At 34.5% G+C, this 24157-nt stretch overlaps 2 protein-coding genes across 2 annotated transcripts; both read right to left on the bottom strand.

The window, feature by feature from the left end:
* Nucleotides 1-6280: 6280 nt before the first annotated feature.
* On the bottom strand, nt 6281-18817 carry LOC100854754 (uncharacterized). Its single transcript, XM_059740177.1, has 14 exons — nt 17575-18817; nt 16980-17105; nt 16104-16231; nt 15794-16004; nt 15322-15559; nt 15066-15216; nt 14638-14983; nt 8707-9600; nt 8380-8508; nt 8007-8134; nt 7678-7888; nt 7233-7470; nt 6980-7130; nt 6281-6898 (listed from the first exon to the last, which is right to left on the bottom strand). Exons 1-14 carry the CDS (start codon nt 18449-18451, stop codon nt 6551-6553), a joined length of 4176 nt encoding a protein of 1391 aa, XP_059596160.1. The 5' UTR covers nt 18452-18817; the 3' UTR covers nt 6281-6550.
* A 1055-nt stretch (nt 18818-19872) lies between these two features.
* On the bottom strand, nt 19873-24157 carry LOC132252507 (cysteine-rich receptor-like protein kinase 44). The gene is made up of 7 exons (XM_010648338.3): nt 23147-24157; nt 22442-22567; nt 21525-21646; nt 21192-21402; nt 20826-21063; nt 20463-20613; nt 19873-20330 (listed from the first exon to the last, which is right to left on the bottom strand). Exons 1-7 carry the CDS (start codon nt 23940-23942, stop codon nt 19998-20000), a joined length of 1977 nt encoding a protein of 658 aa, XP_010646640.1. The 5' UTR covers nt 23943-24157; the 3' UTR covers nt 19873-19997.

The raw sequence follows: 24157 nt of genomic DNA, 5'->3' as shown, positions 1-24157 counted from the left end.
TTGCTTTTCTCAGATCTTGATCAAACTTCAGTGTTGAAACTACGAAAATAAAATTAATTTTGTAATTCGCTAGTTCCATCCACACATTTGCGTGTTAAATGGGCACCTTTTACCTCCCATTTATTTATTTTATTATTTTATTATTTTATTATTATTATTTTGGGCTTTTACTCTCCGTCCTGGGAGTTTTCCTTGTTTGAAATTGTGTGAATTTGTAGATGGAGGGATTCCAAGGGTTTTTGTGAAGAATTCTAAAAGTTGTGAACTCTTTAAAGTAGTGGATTTAGTTGCTGATTGAAAAAGTAAAGCCCGCACAATGGGCTTCATGCTCCAAAAATACTATTTTAAACTATTAAAATTACTTCCAAAACTTAACTAGTAACAAATTTTAAGATTAACTTGGGTCAAAGCTTTAAGATTCATACCTTTGGTAGGTGTAACAATGGATGGGGAAGGTGGTGTGAGATTTGCCGGAGGAGAAGGTGAGAAAGGTGGTCATGTTGCTGGTGGAGGCGTGTTAGCCGGTGTAAGATTATAGAAAGGGAATGTTTCTAACCTGAGGCTGCAACTGGGCTTAAAAATTCGTCCTCCTTCCTTGTTACCACAGCATGCTGGAACATCATTAATGACCCCTTCCAAGCAACTGCTGCAAGACGACTCATCTAGATCAGGAGTGCCCTGCATAAGCCCGTATATCCTTTTATCACCAATGCCAGTTGCTTCTCCTGTTGCAAATTTGAGCAGGAATTGCCCGAAACAGCTTTGCTTCGGAGGCTGTCCAACAAGGTCTTCTGCGCCTGATTGAGCACATCTTCATTGGAGACATTATTCGGGTTCAAAACATTAAAACTAAGCATATTTCCAGTCCTGAATATGGACCGATTGGAGTATCGTAGCATGCATTTATCATACCATCATATTGCTTCATTCTGGTAGGGGCAACGCTGGGGGAGCAGAAGCCTGGAGTCATTGAGGCAACTGTGGCACTTATCTTGTGTGATGTCCCCTCTGCAGAGGGCAATTGCGTTAACCTTGTTGGGGTTTTGGCCGACGGAGATATTGTAAAAGCCATAGTTGATTTCTTTGTATGAGGAGAGGGTAGGTGCTGTTATTGACGTAAGTACCAACATTTTCTGGACAACTATAGTGAACCAAGTCTTGCTGGGCAACTATTACAGCGACAAGGTGTGGTATGAGAATGGTATAAGCGAAGAAAACCAATCTGGGAAAATCCATTCTCAGGCTTCATGGCTTTGAAAAGAGAAGTGATGAGCAGGGATTGACAACCAAGTCAATCTTGCTTTTCTCAGATCTTGATCAAACTTCAGTGTTGAAACTACGAAAATAAAATTAATTTTGTATTTTTTGAAGAACCCATTGCCATATGCATAGCCCTTATGCTGTGGTCCTGGGCCTTTGCACAGGTCAACTGGTCAACACTTAATTAATAGACAAAAGAAAAAGATGATTGGGTTTATATTGGTGAACACGCGGTTTCAACATGTTGATTGAGACTGAGTGGCTGACGACAATTCGCTAGTTCCATCCACGCATTTGCGTGTTAAATGCTTTTGTTTTGTTTTTTTTTTTTTTTTTTTTTTTGTGGGTTTTATTCTCCTTTCTAGAAGTTTTCCTTGTTTGGAATCGTAGGAATTTCTAGATGGAGGGGATTCCAAGGGTTTTTGTGAAGAATTTTAAAAGTTTTGAACTCTTTAAAGTAGTGAAATTTTAGAATTTTTGAATGTTATTGACTTCATATTTTCATATCAACATTGTATCTTTTATCTTTTCTTGACAAATGACAAGTGGGCATGCTTTCTCTCCTATGATCTCTTTTGTCAACCTTTTTGTTATAATAAACAAATAAATAACTCTCTCTCTATATGAAAGATTTACATTAAAATACAGATATATTTGGTAATGTTTTTTAACACTAATATATTTTTAACAAGTAGACATTAATTTAGAGTTCAATTCATATGAATTTGTTTTTAAGTCTGGTAACATCTAGTGTAAAAAAAATAAAAATAAAGAAGAGTGATAACTAGTATATTTTTATAATTTATCACTAATTTAATATACTTTTGCCTGAAAATGAATTAATATCTTAAATTAGTTATGTCTTTTTATTATCAATGAAGTTACGTTTGTTTTTATAATTGTAGACATGAAATATTTGGATCCAAGAATAACTTATTAACTAGAAGGATATCCTTTAAACTTTTAATATATTAGTATAAACAACTTTGATTTTTGAGTCGATCATGATTTTCATTTGAGTTATATCCCTTTTATTTTTTAGTCCATCATGATGTAAATCACCTTGCATCATAATTGATTGATTTTTTTATAATTTTTTTTATTTCATTGAAAAATGATTTCTGGAGGTTCAATTTCTTAATTTCATTTATTATTTCAAATAATTAAATTCTTCTTTTATGATTCAATAAATGAAAGACTTTTCATTCAATATAAAAAACTGTTTTTCCTATAAGCTATCACATAAATCATTTCATATATCTATTTAAGAGTAATTTTATATTGATTAAGCAGAACTTGAAATTATTTTGAGTTCAAAAGAATTTATAATAGAAACCAAAAAATATATTATCTTTTGCATTTTAGTCATCGTATCTTGGAGAGTAGAATTGTTATAAAAAGCTCAAGTTTGAATAAACCCCTATATTCTATACATCATCCCCCTTAAGTTGACGAGGCTATGTAGCACTGTAGGCTTGCTTTGTTAGCTCAAGAATCGTTGAGTTGAAAGGAGCTTTGTATAGTATCAACAAATTGATCTTTAGGAGTAAATCGAACCAATAAAGTATGATTCATAACAAGTTCTTGAAAACATTCTAATCAATCCTGACATGTTTACAAATGAGGAGGGATGGGTTTGGTAAAGTGACATTGAGTTCCTTAAGGAGTGTTGTAATCCATATGATTTCAGTTACTGCATTAACCAAACCATGATACTCAGATTCAACATGGATAAAGAGACAACTGCCAACTTAGAGGAATTCCAAGATATTAGATTAGTTTCAAAGAAATAGAAATAACCAGTACTTGTGCTCTGTGTCATTAGGGTAACTTGCCCAATCAACATCAATATAGCAGGTAAGGGAGAAGTTTGAGGAGACCTAGAGAGAAATTCCATGAATGAGACTATACTACCCTTTAAGTATCTAAGATCCTCTAAATAGCCTATCAGTGAGAGGAGGTGGGGCACGCATAAATTGACATGCTTTATTAATTGCAAAACTAAGCTGGGGTTTAGCTAGTAATGGTACAATATTGAAGGACACCAACAATACTTTGATACGTAGTTGGATAAAGTATTAATACTTCACCTTCACACTATGACAAAGAAGTGTTTGAGGCCATAAGAGTGAGGACTGGCTTGCAATCAAACATTTCAACTAGATGAAGTAGATTTGTAATAAAAGTTTGCTAAGAAAGATGAATAGATGAGGAGGATATGTAGACTTGAATTCCCAAAAAAAAAGATAGATCTCTTAAATCTTTAAGAACAAAATGTTTATTTAGCCTATGAATGAGACTTTGAATGAAAGGTTCACTGCTTCTAGTGACAATAATATCATTAACATATGCTAGAACAAAAGTCATAACAGTGATGGTCATAAGAACAAATATATATGAATGCTCTAACATTGAACTATAAAGGCTTTAGTGTAGAGGACAATTGCTTAGTTTGGTAAACTAGGCACGACGACTCTATTTTATGCTACAGAGAGCTCACTTCAATTTGTAGACATAATGCAAGTATGTCAAATCAATGAAAACAACAGTTGCTCCATATAAACTTCTGCATTCAGATAACCATTCAATAAGACATTATGAACATTGAGTTGCTTAATAGGTTAGTTAAGTGATAAGGCAAGACTCAACGCAATTAAGATAATAGTTTGTTTAACCATAGGACTAAACATTTCAAAATAGTCAAACCCATTTGTTTGATGAAAACCTTTTGCCATAAGTTAAACCTTGTATTTTTTAATGGATCCATCTAGTTTGAATTTCAACTTATAGATCCACTTGCAACCAATGATCTTATGATTAGTAGGAGGTGGAACCAAAATCTGAGTATCACTTTTCAATAAAGCAAAGTATTTAGTTTGCATTAAAACCTAACAATAGGGGTGGATAATTCCTTGGTGAAAGGTAGATGGCTTATGAAACAAAGATGAAACATAATTAATACATGCTATTAAGAATATTCCACGTTTTTTATTATGTGACTTAGACCTGAACACCATAGAGTACAAGTAGGAAAAGAATAAAAGGGAATGGGGAGATTGAGAAGATATGAGAGAGGAAGGAAAAAGCAAAAGAGAAGTAGGAGCATCAATAGGGGAAGAAGTAAAAGAGTTTTTTGGTTGTAGAGGAGAAAGGGCATTGAGTGTGAGAATAAGAATGACAGAGGAAAAAAAAAAAAGGCGAAAAAAAAAAAAAATGAGTTAAGCTTGGAGGTAGAATAGGATGGTGAGGAAGTAAATGTGGACAAAAGAAAATGAGACTCATTAAAGATAACAAGGTTAGAGACATAAATCTTGCTAGTATACTTTTTAAGACATAGCCCTTTATGATAGGAATTGAAACCAAGTAGAACACATTTAGTGGATCAAAATTGAAGTTTGTTGATTTATAAGGTCGAAGGTAAAGGATAACATACACAACCAAACATCCATAGAGATTTTTAGGATGCAAGACACATTGTGATACAACATTTCAAGAAGGGCATTTGTTAGATAAGATTAGTGTTGATAATATGTTCATAAGGTATGCAGCAGATTGAAAAGCATATGGTCAATAGGTTAAAGGAACATGAGAATGTGCTAGTAAGGAGAGGCCAACCTCAATTATGTGTCTATTCTTTCTCTCAACTTAACAATTTTGCTAAGGGATATGTGGGCGAAGGTGCTATGATCAATACCTAGTTTATCAAAAAGTGGTTTGGGTAGTTTGAATTCACCTCCCCAATTACTTTAAAGAGACTTGATTTTTGTTTCAAGTTGAGTCTCAACAAGATTTTAAAATTTAAGAAAGGTGGAAAAAGCTTCATTTTTAGTTGTGAGAACATAAAACTATGTGAACCGAGAGTATTCATTAACGAATATTAATAAACAATATTTTATATTAGTAACTAAAGCAATATGGGAAGGACCCTAAAGATCAAAATGCACTAAATCAAATAGTTTTATTACTCTAGAATCAGAGAGTACACAAGGGGGTTTATGACTCTTGGCTAATTGACAAGAATAACAAAAATTAAAATTTTTTGTACTTGGAAACTTCAAATTACAAGAATTTATGACTTGGCGAACTACATGAGGCATAGGATAGCATAACCTATTGTATCTGCATCCTTGGACTGATTGAGAAAAGCAAAAGCTCAAGAAGAAATTGAGGAGTTAAAGATTTTGGAATTGTTGAAGAGTTAGAGATGGTGACTACATAATCAAGTTTGTTAAGGCCATTCTCAAGGTGCCCCTGAAGAAGTTTCTTCAAGATTTGATCATTCAGGGGCAAGACATGAAGAAACTTGATTATGAAAGTGGCATGATTATCAAAACACATTTTGTTAAGTGTAAACATGAAGAAACAAAATGTGTTTTGATAATCAAGACTTGATCTCAAGGCCATTCTTGAAGGCCTTAAGTGTAAACATCAGTCGTCCTCTATGTGAAAGTGGCACTCCAATGGCAACAAACTTATCAAACGTTTCTTTAATTTTAGCTAAGTAATAAGAGACCAATATACCTTTCTTTTATTATTTATTTGGAGTTGAGACTTTAGGCTCATCATTATAGCTATTCATGGAGATTGGTAAATCATCTAAGATCTTATGAGTATTCGAGTAGTGTACAATCCAGCCCATGATGCTTTTAGTGAAATAGTTTGATGGTAAGGGGCTAAATAAGAAAGGGTAGGTTTTGGTTTTGAAAGATTGGAAGAGGGTTTAGTTGATTTTTTTTTTTTTTAAATTCTCATTTTAGTTTGAGGTTTTTGAATTCGAGGTATAAGAAACATCAAGGTTAGTGAATAGAGCTTGATTTCTGGTAAATGCTTGGGAATGATGGTAGCTCTAAAACTTTCAAAGCTCTGATACCAAATCAACTTAATTAAACAAAAAGAAGAATTTAGAGAGAAAATGGTTTTGGAAGAATTGTTATAAAACCTATATAAAGGAATTTGATTTAACCAATTATACACATGTTAAAACACTATAAGCTAAGTTAATTATATAAAAAAGACTGAATAAATAACCCCTATATTCTATAAATAACAAGTCATTGATATTCAAACATTTTAACGGTAAAATCCTCTGAATTCATGAATTGTACATGATAAACATAAACAAGATTCAAAATAAAAGAACTGAAAACAAAACTAATTCATTATGATGACTCCATGTGGCATCTTTTATTTTTAGCACCAAATAGGGAAACAGTATTTGGAGTTGAAACAATGCTACAAAAATTGTACGTAATACACATGCTTTTGACTGTTGTCAACATCTATTGGCACCTTATCGAGGATATGGATCAGTGATTGAAGCCTCATTCACTGAAAAATGGGATGATCTACTCGGCAAATAATTCGACTGGGCCACCCTTGAATTATCCTCCAATTCTAAAGACATGTCCCGATTCATGCTAGTATTCATAAAAAATGCAGGGTGTGAAGGTACTGGGAGACTTAGAGAGTAACTGTTAAGCATGAGAACAATAGAAGCCATGGTCGGTCTGTCAGCTTCGTTTTCTTGAACGCACAAGAGCCCAATGTGGATGCATCTCATTATTTCACTTATTGAACTGATCCTCATTGTCGAATCTATCAAGTTGGTGGTTGTCCCTTCCCTCCAATTTTTCCAGGCCTATAAGAATGCAACAACGTATTAATATTCAACATAAAAAGCAAGATTAGTAATGTTTTCAATGTCTCATGCATTACTTACATAGCTTAGGAGATCCTCAATGTTTTCACTGACACGAAAACAGTTATTCCTTTGACCACTCACAAGTTCCAAAACTAACACGCCAAAGCTATAAACATCTGTCTTAACAGAGAAGTGTCCATGCATGGCATATTCAGGAGCCATATATCCACTGCACATTATGTCAATATAGAATTTCAGTGACAGTAAAGTTTTTAATAAAACAAGAAAAACTAAAATTATTGGTTCAAGCTAACTTGTTTGTAATACTTACTAGGTTCCCACAATTCTATTAGTGTTGCCTTGAGTTTGATCCACTAAGAATAACCTCGCCATACCAAAATCAGAAATTTTAGGGTTCATTTCTGCATCTAAGAGAATGTTGCTAGCTTTAAGATCACGATGAATAATGCGAAGTCGAGAATCTTCATGAAGGTATAGAAGCCCTCGAGCAATGCCTCCTATGATTTTGTAACGCCTTTCCCAATCCAATTGTGCACGTCTAATTAGATCTAAATCATTAATACAAGCACATGTAGGGTAAGAATTAAAGCTAAAACAGGCAATAAACTATCCCAAGAAATAAACCTAGAAAGGTTTAGGAGTATACATCCCATAGTGGCTATTGATTATCAATGACATTGAAGTTAATTCATCAAGGCATGCATCACAAATAAAGTTAATAAAACACAATCTAAAATTAAGTCAAGAGTTGTTACCGAAGATGAAGTGATCGAGACTTGTATTAGGCACAAACTCATAGATAAGAAGTCTTTCGGCTCCATCCAAACAAAAACCCAGGAGCCTAACCAAATTCCTGTGTTGAAGCTTGGCCACTAATACAGCCTCGTTCTTGAATTCCAATTCTCCTTGTGCTGAACCACTAGACAATCTCTTCACAGCAACGTATTGTCCATTAGAAAGCCTACCCTGAACATAAAAATAAGAATTCATGGAAAATAATTGAAGCCGCCTTTAAAAAAATAAGAAAATTTAGATTAATAAGCTCGATGAAATGGTGAAATTTTATAAGAAAATATTGTATTACCTTATAAACAGGGCCAAATCCACCTTGTCCTAGCTTATTAGAATCGGAGAAGTTATTTGTAGCAACTCTAATTGTGTCAAAGTCGAAGTGCAAGGATTCAACATTTGTAATTTCATCCTCATCATGAGCTTCACAGAAGGAGAAGGTTAAATTAGTCAGGCATTATAATGAGTGCTTGGCTACACATGCAGATTATGAAGTCATGAATGTCGATAGTAGTCTTCCCACCAACTTCGTGTAAAGCAAGAGAAGCACATGCATGCATATTTAAATTACTAAAAGGACAATCAGCTGCCCTTGTCACTTTCCAAGAAGATCATGTTTTCAATAGGAAGAAGCAAAGTCAAGAAAGGACGGAGTGTATTTAACTTACTCTCAAGCTTCTCCATTGAGCTCCTTTTTCTGGAAAAGAAACAGATGAAGCCAACAAGGATTATGATTAAAATAATTACGGATGGGACGATTATGAGGATGATGGTTCGGGATGAGTTACTCCTTGTTTCTGCAAAACCCAATTATTAAAGATCACTCAGACCCATGAATGCTGGAAACCCAGTAATCTAGATGATCACTCGACTGCAAATCATAATCAAGGGAGAATGAGCACCACATATATATCTATCTTTTACAATCAAGGATCTACTCGATCTTGGAATTGATTAAATTTCAAGCATGGAGATATGTAGGGATACGTACGTACCTTGTGTAGAGGTGGTATTAGCTAAAGGCGGTGGAGAGAGATCAGCTGAGGGAGGAGAAGGTGGCGGCGCGTTAGCTGCTGTAAAATCATAGAAACGGTATGTTTCGTATCTCAAATTACAGCTGGGTTTAACAACTCTCCCTCCTTTTCTGCTATCACAACATGTTGGAATTTCATTGGTAGCGCCCTCTAAGCAATTACTGCAAGACAACTCAGACAAATCAGGAGTGCACTGCATAAGCCCATATATGCTTTGGAAACTCGTAACATTTGCTTCTCCAGTTGCGAACTTGCGACGCCAATCACCAGACGCAGCTTTGCTTCGGAGGCTGGCCATCATGTTTCCCAGAACCTGATTGAATTCTTCCACATTGGAGGCGTTTTTACTATTCCTCATGTAAAAATAAGGCGAACTTTGTTGTGTTCCAAATATGGAGTCATTGGAGTATCGCAGCATACAATTATCGTACCATCCTATTGCCTCCTTCTGGTTGGGACAGAGCTGAGTGAGTTGAATCCTAGAGTCATTGATACAACTCCGGCACGCGGTTGGCATTACGTCTCCTCTGCAAAGCGCGATTGCGTTGACTTTGTCCGAGTTTTGGCCTGCGGAGAAATTGTAGAAGCCATAATCTATTTCGTTGTTCGAAGAGAGGGAGGTGAGGAGAGTGTTGAGGTTTGCCTTGTAGGTGCTGTTATTGGTATAATTACCAACACCGTTTGAACACCAATAGGAGAGAAACCTTGGCTGAGCATTGGTGACAGCAAGAAGGTGAAGTATGAGAATGGGATAAAGGAAGAAAAGTAATCTTGGAGACTCCATTCGTTTCTCAGCTTGGCTCTCTGTAAGGCTTTTTGAAGGAAAAGGAAGGAGAGAGGAAGAAGATACATGACCTCAAGGATTGACCACCAGGCTCTACAGTTGACCACCAAGTGGGCTGCTTTTTGAATATCACGGGATGAGAGCTTCCCGTTGACGGTTGTTGCTTTTGGTCTTTTCCTTCTGAAGAAGATACTTGCACTAATCATCATTCTTTCATCTATTAGCAATGATACTGGCCATGGAAAAATAACTTGGAAATTTGGCCCAGTTAAGAGACAACAAATTCAGTATTTCATTGACATTTCAAATAGCTATCTGGAATTCATTCAAGTTGATCGAATAAGAAATCAATTCAAAACTATCTTAACAAAACTTTCCCTTAATAGAAATTTCTACATTCCCATGTAGCTATATATGTTTATCCTGATTTTGCTGAACCAAAATTCCGAAATTCCCTTTCCCATACTCCAAAAACCAGGTGGGTTCCTTTCAGTTCCATATGAATGGAAATATGGGGTGGAAATTTCATCAAACCAAACATATTTCCGCCACTTTACGCAGATTTTTTTCCCAAGGAAATAATAATTAATAGGCCCTCAATTTTTGCACCTAACTGGGTTGATGGTTTTTGAATACTTCGCAGTCAAATTTGTCCTCCTCTTTCTAAAGCAAGCCGTGGCGTCTCTTATTAAATTAATCGATTTTTCTCATATTTAATAGAAGAAAGATTTGATTGGGACTGGACTGGTGATCAAAGTTCACGCGGTTCGAACACGCTGACTGGGACAGCAGTGGCTCTGCTTTCCAACGTGGTGTGAAATCATAGTGAGATACCCGTCCCGCGCATAATGGTGACCTTTGACTATTATTATGACAAGGTAAACAGAAAGAATGGACCCCTTCACTGAATACGGTTGGGTGCCCTGCAATGTTTTGATTGTTATTTAACTACTAATTTTTCTAAAATTTAAACTATTAGACGGGCTTTTTTAACTTTTGCGGCAATTTTTAAAAATAATTATTAAAAAATGGTAGTTGGAAAAATATTGATAGATTTGAAACGTGAAAGGTGTCTTTTGAAGAGATACCTTCTACAATTCTTAAAAATTAGATTTATACTAAAGGTGTCTCTTGAAAAGATACCTTCTACAATTCTTAAAAATTTTAATTTACACAAAAGGTATCAAAGGTGTCTCTTTAAGAGACACATTCTATAATTCCAAAAAATTAGATTTATACTAAAGGTGTCTCTTGAAAAAACACTTTTCACAATTCCATAAAATCCAATATGTATTAAAAAATGTGGAAATGATTTTAAAGCTAAAGATGTCTCTCTTCAACATAAATTTGAAATTTTCTAATGTGCATGAAAATTGTGGAAAGTCTCTTCAAGAGACACTTTCAGTAAACACCCAATTTTTTTAAAATAATGGAAGGTGTCTCTCCATTTTTTGGGAATTGTGAAAGGTGTCTCTTGACACCTTCCACAATTTTTAAAAAAATGGGTTTATACTGAAAGTGTCTCTTCAAAAGACACTTTCCACAATTTTCATTCAAACAGTGGAAAATCTCGAATTTATGCTAAAGTTGTATCTTCAAGAGACACCTTCCATAATTACCAAAAAAAATGGAATTATATTCGAACACTTTTCATAATTTTAAAACAATTGGGTTTATATTGAAGAGACACTTTCTACAATTTTTCATACACAGTCGAAAATTTCGAATTTTGAAAAGGGACATTTTGAAAAGTTGACTTTCCATAATTTTTAAAAAAAATTGGGTTTATATTGAAAGTGTCTCTTCAAGAAACACTTTCCACAATTTCCATAATTTTTAAAAAATTTCGGTTTATACTGAAAGTGTCTCTTCAATAGACACTTTCCACAATTTCCATACACAGTAGAAAATTTCGTATTTATGCTAAAGGTGTCTCTTGAAGAGACACCTTCCACAAAGGAAAAAAAAAATTCTATCTCTTAATTAGTATTACCTACTATACAACCAAATGTTTAAATTTTATCACCTGTATACATTATAATCAATATTTTATAATCAATATTTTGACATTCGATCCAAAACCAATGAAAACAAGTAAACCAAATGTCAATTAAGTTAGCACCTTTCCAAAATAGTAACAATACTATTTTGTGTAAAATAAGTCCAAAATAGATAGAATACTATAGAACTTACGTTAATAAAAAGTTAGTTAATCCAAAATATAACAAATAAAAGCATACATCTTGAGTATTTGTCCAAAATAATGATATGCAAAATACTAATAGTATCCAAAATACAAGTCATATGTAGTAACATCCTCAATGTGTACCACACGAAGGAGCCTTCCTCTTTCGTAGTGGACATCCATGATGTGCATGCTCCACTATTGGCTTTATGGGGCTAACATGTAACCCTCCATGAGCTCCATGACCACGTCTCCTACCATGTCCTCGACCACGATCAGTCTTTTGTCCTTGCTGATCATCATTTGCTATATGAACTAACTCTTCATCAACCAATGTAGTCTCTATCGATGGTGGTGATGATGCAACAAGTGGTACTATAGGTGGGGTGGATGGCACCTCCATAGGTGTAATAGGAGTCTCCTCAACAGGTGGCAGGCTAATGTCAGTCGATGGTGCATCTCTAAGAACACATGTATGCCTAGTCCCTCTCGTATGAGCCCCTCGCCCTCTAGTCCATACACCTCCTGATCGAGTAATGGATGATATCGACTGCTCATGAGGTGGTGGACTACTCCTCGTATGAGCCTCTGTCCCTCTAGTCTGTACACCTCCTGATCAAGTAATGGATGATAACGGTTTTTTAGAACAATTTTTTGTGTTTTCAAAAAAACAAATTGTGTTTGGGAACTGAATTTTGGAAAACAGTTTTTGTTCTAAAAAAAAAATGTTTGGTTATGTTAATAAAAAAGTTTTTTAGAATAAGTAAAACAAAAAACATGTTTGAAAGTTGGTTTTTTTTTTAATTGAATGTTTTTTTGTAACTCCTCTAGATTAATAAAAAAAAAAGATATAAATAAAAAATTCAACAAAAGATAATAATAATTGGTTTTGTTTTTTAAAATTGAGTATTTTCTTTAACTAATTGATATTGTAAATATATAAATAATTTTTACATTCACACTTTATAAAAAATAATTTTTTAGAATAAATAAAATAAAAAACTTTTAATTGAAAATCGTTTTTTTAATAAATAAAAAAATAAAAATTGTATGAAAAGAGAATACTTCTCGCTCTACTTTCTCTTCCAACACTCCACGTACTCCCATAGTCCCACAACTACAACCTCTTTATCTTTAAAATCTAAAGAAATTAAACTCCAAAGAGAATAACACAAAAATAAATGGAATCAACGGGTGAAATTTCCAGAATTACAAATTGTCACACAAAAAAAATTGGTTGTTTGATTTACTCTGTTTTTTTTTTCCTTTTTTTTTGTTCCAACTGTTTTTTTCTTCAATATTTTTTTAGGTATGGTCTTGTTTGGTTGTTGAAAAAATTGAGGGAGGGAGAATTTTGAGGTTTTTGTTAATGGTTGTGTGGAAAAAGAAATGAGGAGTTGATGTGTTATCTCGGATCCTAACAGGGATAATCCTAACAAGCCCTTATTTTTTTTCAACTTTCCCACACTTTCTTGCCAACCAAACAGAATCACAACAAGCCGAACCACAAAAAAAAAAAAAAAAAAAAAAAAACTCTCCATAATTTTTAGTCTACTTAGTTTCATTGTAAAAAAAAAACAAAAAATTTATTTTTTTTCAACTTTCCCACACTTTCTTGGTAGCCAAATAGAATCACAACAAGCCGAACCACAAAAAAAAAAAAAAAAAAAAAAAATGAAAACTTTCTCCATAATTTTTAGTCTACTCGGTTTCATTGTAAAAAAAAAACGAAAACTTTATTTTTTTTTTCAACTTTCCCACACTTTCTTGGTGACCAAACACAACCACACCAGCAAATATAACCACAAAACTTACAAAAAACACCGGAGGCCATGGTGTCTCAGATCTGCACTTTACTTCCTTCTTATTGGTATTGAGGCAAGGATCTCCACTCCATGATCAACGTGCGGGAAAATGGGTTTTCGGACTAAGGACAAAATGAGTTTTGAGGTAGAGAAGAAAATGGGTTGGAGGAAATGGGTTTCCACTTCTCATCCTACGTGTTAAAAAGTGTCGTAGAATTGGAATTATTTTCCAATCTACGGCATTTTAAAAATTACTTTCCCCATTAGCCGTACATTTATCAAGAATCCACTATTAGACTATGGGACTATGATATACATCATGCTAACAAAATTAAAAAGAAAAAAAAAAAACAAGGGTAATTAGGGAGACTTTCACCTTGAAAATATTTAGTAGGTGAAGATTAATGTAACATAGTTTTGTCATATGACATATAATATTAATGAGTTGGTGATATAAATTTGAAATTATGAATCTTCAATAATGATGTATATTGTAACGATTTGTTTTCAATCATGTAGATATTGTTTATCATCTAATGAGTTTTTACGATTTTAAAATACATCTATTAAGGTTAAAAAAAAAATATATTAAGAAATGCTTATGTATATATTGTCAAAAAGAAATTTTCTTGTTTGATATCGGATATAATAATCACCCTCATGTAGGTATATGATGATTGAAATATCCAAAAGATAAGGTGATTATGACATTCTACATTGGATATGAGAATTTTTTTTAGTATTATAAATGTAAAAAGTCTTTTTAACCATGTAGATGTGTTTTAAAATTATAAGAGTTCACATAGGACAATACATCTATTGGAATTACTCTGAATTATACCTTAGAAACTTGTCTTATCATCCCAATTACCTATATATGCACTTGCAATAATTTTTTGTTTTAATTAAACATAAAGTAAATAAATGAAAAACTTAAAAATGTCCTGTTGGAAGGGAAGTATATGATAACAATACACGGGATTTAGATACAAAGAACTGAAAGCAATTATGAATTCGTTATGAATGAGTACTCTATGTATCATCTTTTCCTCTTAACCCCATTGGGTATTTAGTTAAAACAAGCATGCTTTTTTATCATAGCCTGCAGCTGGCACATTATCGAGGATACAGATCGGTGATTGAAGCCTCATTTGCTGAAAACTTGGCAGATTTACTTTGAGAATGATCTGACTTGGTCACGCTTGAATTATCCTCTAGTTCAAGAGGCAAGTCCCCATTCATGCCACTATTCATAAAGAATGCAGGTTGTGAAGGTAGTGGGAGACTCAAAGAGTAGCTATTAAGCATGAGAACAATAGAAGCCATGGTTGGTCTGTCAGCTTCATTTTCTTGCACGCATAGGAGCCCAATGTGGATGCATCTCATTATTTCACTTGTTGAGCCAATCCCCATTGTTGGATCCATCACATTAGTTGCTTTCCCCTCCCTCCAATTTTTCCAGGCCTACAAGAATATTTCAACAATATAAATCTTTGGAATCAACAACAAGATTGGTTATGTTTTCAATATCTCAAGCATTACTTACATAGCTCAGGAGATCCTCAACATTCTCGCCGATATGGATACAATTGTTCCTTTGGCCGCTCACAATTTCCAGAACTAGAACACCAAAGCTATAAACATCTGTCTTAACTGAAAAGTGTCCATGCATGGCATATTCAGGAGCCATATAGCCACTGCATATTATAGTTATAGACATCAATACGGAATTTCAATGACAACAAAAGCTTTCAATAAAAGCATGAAAGGTTAAAATGAGCTAGTTTATTTTTAGTACTTACTAGGTTCCTACAATTCTACTGGTATTGCCTTGGGTTTGATCTACTACAAATAATCTTGCCATGCCAAAATCTGAAATTTTAGGGTTCATTTCTGTATCCAAGAGAATGTTGCTTGCTTTGAGATCACGATGAATGATCCGAAGTCTAGAATCTTCATGAAGGTAGAGAAGTCCTCGAGCAATGCCTCCTATGATTTTGTAGCGCCTGTCCCAATCTAATTGCGCACGTTTGATTGGATCTATATTATTAATACAAGTAGAACATATATCACAATGTTAAGGGATGAATAGGTAATAAACTAACAAAAGAAAAATAACTAGAAAGGTTCAGGTTTATGCATCACCAAATGACTGAAATATTGGATGCTTCAGTTTATTATATAACATCCAAGTTGAACTAATCCATCTAGGAATGCATCGCTAATGAAGTTCTGTAAATTATAATCTAGATAAAGTCAAAGAGATATTATTACCAAAGATGAAGTTATCAAGGCTAGTCTTAGGCACAAACTCATAGATAAGAAGCCTTTCTATTCCTTCCAAGCAAAAACCCAAGAGCCTAACCAAATTTCTGTGTTGAAGCTTGGCCACTAATATCACCTCATTCTTGAATTCTAGTTCTCCTTGTCCCGAGCCGCTTGACAACCTCTTCACAGCAATTTCTTGTCCATTGGAAAGGTGACCCTGATGAAAATATGTATAGGGATAAATACAAAATAATTTAAGCCACATTCAACAAATAAGAAAATTGATAACATTTGATCAATTGACCAAATTAATTACCTTATAAACAGGGCCAAATCCACCTTGTCCAAGCTTATTAGCATCAGAGAAGTTATTTGTTGCAACTCTAATAGTGGCAAAGTCAAATTGCAAGGATTCCGTATTTCCAATTTCATCCTCATCTTGAGCTTAATTCACAAAAGGAAGTAAAACCATCAAAAGTGAGCTAGCTTTTATTGAATATGTGCTCGATTAATTACACAGACATGCATATCTAATTATTACAACCTCAGCAACCCAATTATACTGAAATAGAATGGAATTTTTGTTCTATGTATATATGCTCTCATGTTTTCATCATATTAGAAGGAGTGTTTTCAATTAAAGGATCATGTACACCAACAAAATATCATGCAACAACCAAGGATGGAATGGTTTTAAGAATATATTTAAGATATTTTTATGAAATAATAAAAAAAACGTTAAAAATAGATAAAAATATAATATAATGTGTAAGGACTAAGGAGCTAAGGGTTTTCACAGGAAAAAATAAATTTTAAAAATAAGTTCTTTAATATAATTTTATTATTAAAAAATTTAAATTACACGTAAAAAAAAATTCATGAAAGATGAAATGACTTTTTGATAGCTGAAATGACTTTTAGAATCCCATTCCCATTCGAAAGTGGAAAAGTAAATCTACTCTACATACTTTGAAGAATTTGAGAAGATTTTCAGCATTTCTTTTTTTACTTCAATTTAATCCAAGGGTTGACTTTAGAAACTAATATATTGCCGAAAGTGCTGTAAATGAGATAAGTGCTTTTATTTTTAAATTGTTAATGGAGAACAGCTGTCTCTTGTCATTTTCCGACATCATGATGATTTCAATTGCAAGAGGCAAAGTCAACGAAGTATGATCCGTGTTTAACTTACTTCCAACACTTTCCCTTGTTCGCCTCCTTTTTAAAAGGCAGCAGATGAAGGTAATGAGCATTACAGAAATAACAGCTGAGGGGACAACTATTAGGACCACCGTCCGGGAGGTGTTGCTGTTCTTTCCTGCAGAACGCACATAATTAGAGATCCCTCCATTAATTGCTGAATTCTTAATTTTCTCTAAGCGGGAATAGTAAAGAATACAACATATTGCTTTTCTTTTCTTTTTCACAGAAGGACCCATCATTTTCCCCTCTACAAATGGTTGATTTGAAAATTTTTGAGATTTATAATTTGTATTCAAGTAACAATACTGAAGAATCCATCTTTTCATGCGTAGTCATCATGACTTCTTGGATGTCTTCATGCCGAGGAAAAAAAAACAAAAGCATTGATTTAATTGCGGGTCTTAATAATTTTATCAAACAGCTGCCTTCCACTCAAACTCAAACTCGATAATGGACATTGGATGCTAACCATCTGGCTTTAACAATTTGTTACGCTTTGTAAATCATTTTGGTTAATTTGAATAGCGAATCATAAACTCAATAAGATTCAGAACATGGAGACACAGACTGATTAATAAATGTACCTTTTGTAGACGTGGTATTGGATGGAGGTGGAGGAGTACTGACATTAGTGGGAGGAGAAGGCGGTGGCGTTGCTGGTGGTGGTGGAGGAGCATTAGCCGCAGTGAAGTCATAGAAACGGTACAACTCGAACCTAATGTTGCAACTGGGTTTCACAACTCTTCCTCCTTGCTTTCTATCACAACAACCCGGAATACCATTAATAGCCCCCTCTATGCAGTTGCTGCAGGACAACTGGGATAAATCAGGGGTGCACTGCACCAGGGCATATATGTTCTGAAAACTCGACAAATTCACTTCTCCTGTTGCAAATTTATAACGCGAATCACCCGAAGCAGCTTTGCTTTTAAGGCTGGCGAACAAGTTCCCCAGGGCTTCATTGAACTCATCTCCATTGGAGACGTTATTCACATTGTACATAGAGAAGGCAGGCGAATCTTCCTCGGTGCTGAATATGGTGCGATTCGAGTATCGTAACATACAATTATCGTACCATCCTATTGCCTCCTTCTGATTGGGACAGAGCTCAGTGAGTTGAAGCCTGGAGTCATTGAGACAACTCCGGCAAGCATCTGGTGTAACGTCTCCTCTGCAAAGCCCAATTGCGTTGACTCTTTCAGAGTTTTGGCCGGCGGAGAAATTATAAAAGCCGTAGTCGATTGCGTTGTCTGAGGGGAGAGAAGAGAGGAGGGTGTTGAGGTTTTCCTTGTAGGTGCTATTACCTGTGTAGTTACCAACACCCTCTATGCAGAAGTGGTAGAGGAAGTCTGGCTGAGCAAGGACTGTTACGGCAAGAAGGTGAAGTGTGAGGAAGGGATAAAGGAAGAGAAGAAATCTTGGAGGATCCATTATCGTCATCTTTCCCACCTTTGAATTCATAATTTGTAAGATGGATGAGCTCTTCAATCTATTTAGTACTTACAGAGGCTTTATGTATTTCAAAGACTCAGAAAATAGAAATGACGAGCTGAGGAGTTGTGGTCAACTCATTTAGAAACAGAAAAATAAGAGAAGGTTTTCAGAAAATTTGAGAAGAATGGTTAACATGATCAGCTTAACTAGAAAAGTATAAACCGGGAGATGGTTTAAGATTCTGTATTAAAAAAAAAAAAAAAAAAAAGGAAAAAAAGAAAGGGAGTCAGTCTACGATTAGGTATTGGAGGTCCATGTGCAGAGAGTTGATTGAAGAAGGAAAGAGTCCCCTGAAGAAAGGCAGAGGCACAAGGGAACGGTCAATTAAATGCGTTTCCCTCGAAATACGAAATGAGACATTGAATAATGCAGAATTCTATTCAATCTAAGGATGGTTCCCACTGGGCTTCTCAAATATGATAGACAGGAAGTGTGTGGTAAATGATATTTTTACTTTAATTTGTATTTAAATGACATTTACTTGAATATTTATTTAGATTATATAAATACAGACTTAATTATATTTCAGATAGAAAACAAATCTCGCCTAAATTTTTTTCTACTCATGTACACTGTGATTGTGGTTTTGTGAAACAGAAAATCATGTGGCCAAGTTTGACACGCCTTTGCTGAACCAAAAGCTGACATTCCCATTCACATACATGCACCATTAACACCAGATCGGATCCACGGAGTTTCAGGAATAAAAAGATTTTGACTTTATCCAATCAAATATCCTTTTCACCTCTTTCCATAGAAGGTTTTAAGCAAATCATCACTCGAATTTCTAGATTTCACCCACCCAAGTCCCTCTCATCCCCCATCCCCCCACCAACCCCCCACACCCATACAATAGATTCACAATTTTTGTTTAATTTTTTTATTCAAATTTTTTCTCCCCTCTTTGCTTCCTACGTACCCCCAGTGGCTACCTCATATTTAATTAATCAAAGTGCTCAGATTTAATTAATAAAAATGATGAAATCAGACAAGGCTTGGTTTCCAGTGGAGTGGTCAAAGACGCGGTTTGAACAAGCTGATAGGGACAGGAGTCGCCGCACACCGACCAAAACTTGGCTTATCAATTTTCCAAAGGAGCATAAGAATAAACTAACACAGCTTGGAATAATAGGTATCTGCAATACTATCGGTCAAGTATGTTGTTTGTAAATGAGTTAATTGGGATAGATGTGGTTGAAGGCAAGCCAGGAAATCGACCAGTCAACGTGCACTCTTGCTGGCATTAACAACTTTGCATCATCAATGGGCAGTTTTTAAATTCAAATCTCTACATATCTAGATCAATAAAAACTTTGGAGCATTCCCAAGCAAAACTTCTTATTTTAATCCTTGAACAATGATGACGTTTGGGATATCACACATGAGTATTCAAGAAAGCAAAAATCAAGATCGATTTGATATGCAAAATAAATGGGGTCATAGAAATTGATCTGGAACAAAGAAAACAAAGAAGAGTCACATTTCAACATATATAACCTGCTTCCCCACAACACTAACGAGGGTGGAGCTCAGTAATTGAAGCATCATTGACGGACAAAGCATTATCAGAAGACCTAGTTGCCCCAGAATCAGAGTCCTGCAGCAAGGGTGCCTCTGTGTCCATGCTACTGTGCATAAAAAAAGCAGGTTGTGAAGGTAATGGGAGAGTGATAGAGTAGCTACTAAGCATGAGAACAACTGAAGCCATTGTGGGTCTGTCAGCTACATTTTCTTGAACACATAACAACCCAATATGTATGCATCTCATAATTTCACTTCTTGAGCCAGAGCTCACCGAAGGATCTATCACATTTGGAGCTGACCCATCCCTCCAACTTCTCCATGCCTGCAATAATTTGACAATGTACACATGCAATGTCAAAGATAGTTGTTTAAGCCTTTCAATTTTGTGTGCTTTACTAGCTAGTCTAATACTTCTAGGAATTGACTAATTTACCATAGAGATATTCATACTTACAAAGCTTATAAGGTCTTCCACATTCTCCCCATTGCGGAAACAAGAGTTCTTTTGACCGCTAATAATTTCTAAAACCAGCACACCAAAACTAAAGACATCTGACTTAACTGAGAAATTCCCATGCATTGCATACTCTGGAGCCATATATCCACTGCATATTATAATTAATTAGATCAATTTCATTTTTGATAATAGAATTCATGATTATGTTAGGGAGTATAATGAAATATTTGCTAAAATTTTGAGATTACTTTGCTAAGACACTAGTCTTAGAGATATACAGTTTTATCAACAAAAAAATTAAAATTTGAAAACATACAAGATCATCATAATTGTTAGCTGTAGCAAGATCTTAATACTTACTAGGTTCCCACAATCCTACTTGTATCACCTTGAGTTTGATCCAATGAAAATATCTTTGCCATACCAAAATCTGCAATTTTAGGATTCATTTCTTTATCTAGCAAAATATTGCTAGCTTTGAGGTCACGATGAATAATTCGAAGTCGAGAATCTTCATGGAGATACAAAAGTCCTCGAGCAATGCCAACTATAATTTTGTAACGCCTTTCCCAATATAATTGCAGACGCTTAATAGGATCTGCATATTTGTAAATGCATGTCATTGGAATGAACTATATGCTCTTAACTTGATCATTCTCTATTTAAAAGATTACAAAAGAAATGATTCAAAGTAAATATAAAATTTAGGCAAAGGTTAAACCATACCAAATAGAAAATGATCGAGACTTGTATTAGGCACAAACTCATAGATGAGAAGTCTTTCTATTCCTTCTAAGCAGAAACCTAGGAGTCTAACCAAATTTCTATGTTGAAGCTTGGCCACTAATAGAACTTCATTCTTGAATTCTAATTCTCCTTGTCCAGAGCCCTTGGACAACCTTTTCACGGCTATATCTTGTCCATTGGAAAGTGTACCCTGAAATACATCATAACAAACTATAATATTTAAGACACATCAAATCAACTCTTAAAGAAATTTAATAGTTTGAGCTGAGATTATTATTATTATTTTTTCATATAATGGAGATGTTTAACTACCTTGTAAACAGCTCCAAATCCTCCTTGTCCAAGCTTATTAGAATCAGAAAAGTTTTTCGTTGCATTTCTAATAGGACCAAGGTTGAATTGCAAGGATTCCACGCTCAAAATTTCATCTTCAGCTTCACAAGACAAGTATAATGAAGCAAGTGCATCTTTAGTACAAGGGAACTTTTATTGAAGGAGTGTTTGGTTGCATTTCCATATCTACTCAACATAAAATCTTGCATTTAATAGCTAAAACTCAATTATTCCTCATTATAAAATCTCATTCTTTAAAAGGTGTTTGATAAACCAATTTAATGACTTAAAATAACTTAATAAATTAATATAAGTTATTGAGTAGATTAAACAGGTTTGGTAAAATAATTTATAATAAAGTTATTTTTAACTTTAAGAATTAAATCAAAATAATTAACTAATTCTTAATTTCAATTTTTTTTGTCTTATTTATTTTAAATATTAGAAGTATATTTTAGAATTACGATTACATATTTATGATTCATTTTTTATAATAAATTTTTTATAGCTATTTTTTGTATCTATTATACTTTAAATATGAATGTTTCATAAAAAAATTTATTATTTAAGATCAATGAAAATTATGAATTAAAAGCAATAAGAATAAATATTGCTCAAAATTAATAAGGGTAAATGTGTTAATATTTAGTGTAAAAATTAATAAGTTTTAAGTAAATAATTTAAGAACAATTTAACTAAATTAACTCCAGTCATTAAGTAATAAGTATTATATTTTATCAAATAAGGATTTTGTCACTCCAATAGCAACAACACTATGACTTGAGGCATTTTCACTAATATTTTTAAAATTTTTGAGGAGACTAATTCCGTTCCAGCAAAAAATGGAAAGAAACTTTTTGAATGACAAGGAATAGGGGTAGTTCATTTGCACTTACGTTCATCTTTGTCTTTTGGCTTTCTCATTCTCAAAAAGATGCAGATGCAGATGCAGGAGATGAGTATCACAGAAACAACAGTTGCTATAACAACGATAATTATGGTTCGCGTTCTGTTACTTTTTCCTGCAAAAACACAAATTTCCTCTGATCAAATTTCGCGGATACTGAATTTTGGAATTGCATCATCTAGTGGAGAGTTTAGCATGCATCATGGAATCATGGAATTTTGTCACACTAATTCAATCAAAATCAATTTATTTCCTAATTAAAAAGAAATTAGAAATTATATGGGCAAATACAAATAGAATAAGATATCTTTTCAAGAGATACCTTCTATATTAAAATCCAATATTACACAAACGGTCGTAAATTTGATTTTTTTTTTTTAGTCTATTGTATTTAATTTTATTTCCTAATGATCGTACTTTTATCAAAAATCCCCATTTTGGGGTTAAATCATATCTAGGAATCCATTGAGGAGAACAGGTTAGGAAGTTGACCTTGTATTTTGAGTGGGTAAGTTTAAGTCGATTTCTCTACCTATGTTTCCTCTTAGCTACTGGTTGCGTGTATGTAAAGAAAACTCTAAATTCTACATCTGCAAACTAGAAATGATGAGGGAAGCTTGTACTCATACATGGCAGGTTTGAATCTAAAAGCAGTCGGTAATATTTTGAAAGCATGGATGTATCAAGTGCATACCGTCTCCAGTAGTGACATCATTTGGCGGCGGAGGAGAAGAATTAGTTGGAGATGGTGCCGGTGCATCAGGGAGAGGGTCATAGAACGAATAGATCTCGTACCTAAAGTTACAGCTTGGTGCCTTAGCGTTCCCTCCTTGCTTATACTTAAAAGAATCGGCATAGATACTATTAAGGACGGCTAGACAGTTACTGCATTCCTGATCTTCTAAATCAGGCGTGCACTGGGCAAGTCCATATATGGTTTCTGAACCAGCCGATGTCTCGTTTGTTGCATACTTTAGAAGAGGACCACCAGACGCGGCTTTTTCTTGGAGGTCGAGCAACAAGTTGTCCCGCTCCTCTACGGAGCGGTCGATGTCGGAGAAATTTTGGCCGTTTACCAGACCATAAGAATGCGAAGTTTCTACTGTGCCAAATATGGAGCGGTCAGAGTATCGTAACATGCAAAGATCGTAATATAAAACTGCCTCCTTGTAGTTGGGACATAATCGTTGAATGTCCTGGCTGGAGTTATTGATACAACTACGACATGTATCCGGCGTGAGATCCCCTCTACAGAGTCCGATTCCGTTCACCTCACCAACAGAGGAATTGTAAAACCCATACTCAACTTGGGTGTTTGAGAAGGAAGTCAGGAGGCTATTGAGGTCTGCCTGGTATGTACTGTTATCGGTGTAGTTACCTCTATCTGAAATGCATTCTTCTTTAGGGAAATACTGGGCAACAGTGAATGGAACAAGCTGTATGAGAAGACATGAGAGGAAGAAAGTTAGTTCCAAATAACTCATAGCCATTGCCTCTACCTGCCCTGCAGTCTGTAGAATTGCAGAGGTACTCTTTCGTCAATGGTATCAATGGATAGGTGAGAAGGCAGGAGAGGGTCGTTAAAAAGGTGCCATTGCTTCTCCTTTCAAACCATACGAATTAAGAGGCGACTTTCTGCCGCCTATGTGGAAAAAAAAGAAAATGTTCTGCATGCCTTCGTTTCAGCACTATGTATCGAGGATAA

This window comes from Vitis vinifera, chromosome 10, assembly GCF_030704535.1.
Source record: "Vitis vinifera cultivar Pinot Noir 40024 chromosome 10, ASM3070453v1".
NCBI classification, from domain to species: Eukaryota; Viridiplantae; Streptophyta; class Magnoliopsida; order Vitales; family Vitaceae; genus Vitis; species Vitis vinifera.
Note: the sequence above shows the minus strand (reverse complement) of the source record. Positions and strands in the feature narration are given on the sequence as shown.

Bases quoted from the DNA above. Each gene is read 5' to 3' on its own strand.
- LOC100854754 (XM_059740177.1), bottom strand. From the start codon at position 18,451: ATGAATTCAAAGGTGGGAAAGATGACGATAATGGATCCTCCAAGATTT. The intron at 8,135-8,379 runs GTAAGTTAAATA...CCTTCTGTGAAG, and splicing joins CTCAATGGAGAAGCTTGAGA to CTCATGATGAGGATGAAATT. The intron at 6,899-6,979 runs GTAAGTAATGCA...GCATTCTTATAG, and splicing joins TTGAGGATCTCCTAAGCTAT to GCCTGGAAAAATTGGAGGGA.
- LOC132252507 (XM_010648338.3), bottom strand. From the start codon at position 23,942: ATGGCTATGAGTTATTTGGAACTAACTTTCTTCCTCTCATGTCTTCTC. The intron at 22,568-23,146 runs GTATGCACTTGA...GTGTTTTTGCAG, and splicing joins TGATGTCACTACTGGAGACG to GAAAAAGTAACAGAACGCGA. The intron at 21,064-21,191 runs GTATGGTTTAAC...ACAAATATGCAG, and splicing joins TCTCGATCATTTTCTATTTG to ATCCTATTAAGCGTCTGCAA.